The 723-nt window shown below is 47.4% G+C and overlaps 1 protein-coding gene across 1 annotated transcript in view; it reads right to left on the bottom strand.

Moving 5' to 3' along the window:
- Positions 1–27: 27 nt before the first annotated feature.
- The window catches only part of LOC101859982 (neurofibromin), a 13,974-nt gene continuing 13,278 nt past the window's right edge, over positions 28–723 (bottom strand). The window contains exon 3 of the mRNA XM_035972978.1: positions 28–260. Within this exon, the coding sequence (XP_035828871.1) occupies positions 116–260 (145 nt within the window). The 3' untranslated portion in view covers positions 28–115. The remainder of the gene's footprint in view (positions 261–723) is intronic.

Below are 723 nucleotides of genomic sequence, written 5' to 3' on the forward strand. Positions count from 1 at the left end.
GGGGTTGGTAGGAGGATTCAGAGGCAGTTCAACTCTCACACACAGTCCACACAAGACAACAACGTTGTTATGCATTGTGTGTGCACACAGTGTTGCATTGGTAGCGTAGCATGGATCATTTACCTATGGCCGGGTTGATGAAGCGGAGGAATATCACGGTTCCGATGACAGTCCAGACTGCCTCAGAACTACTTTGCTGAAAGCGCTGTGTAACAACTTGGTAAAGGCAGTGGCACATACTACGCAGCTTGGCCGGGAACCTAAGTGAGCAACAACACGAGGGAGAAACACACAGATAAGGCGTGCCGTCGACCTCACAACACCCGGCGTGTCCCTTCACGTGACACGCATCTTCTGTCTATTACACACACGTGACATGTGACACGTATCTGTCATTACACAAGTGACACGTATCTGTCATTACACAAGTGACGTGTGACACGTATCTGACATTACACACGTGACATGTGACACGTATCTGACATTACACAAGTGACGTGTGACACGTGATACGTATCTGTCATTACACACGTGACACGCATCTTCTGTCTATTACACACACGTGACATGTGACAGGTGACATGTGACACTTATCTGTCATTACACACGTGACATGTGACACGTATCTGACATTACACAAGTGACGTGTGACACGTGATACGTATCTGTCATTACACACGTGACACGCATCTTCTGTCTATTACACACACGTGACATGTGACA

The sequence above is a fragment of the Aplysia californica genome, unplaced genomic scaffold, assembly GCF_000002075.1.
Source record: "Aplysia californica isolate F4 #8 unplaced genomic scaffold, AplCal3.0 scaffold00936, whole genome shotgun sequence".
Classification (NCBI taxonomy): Eukaryota; Metazoa; Mollusca; class Gastropoda; order Aplysiida; family Aplysiidae; genus Aplysia; species Aplysia californica.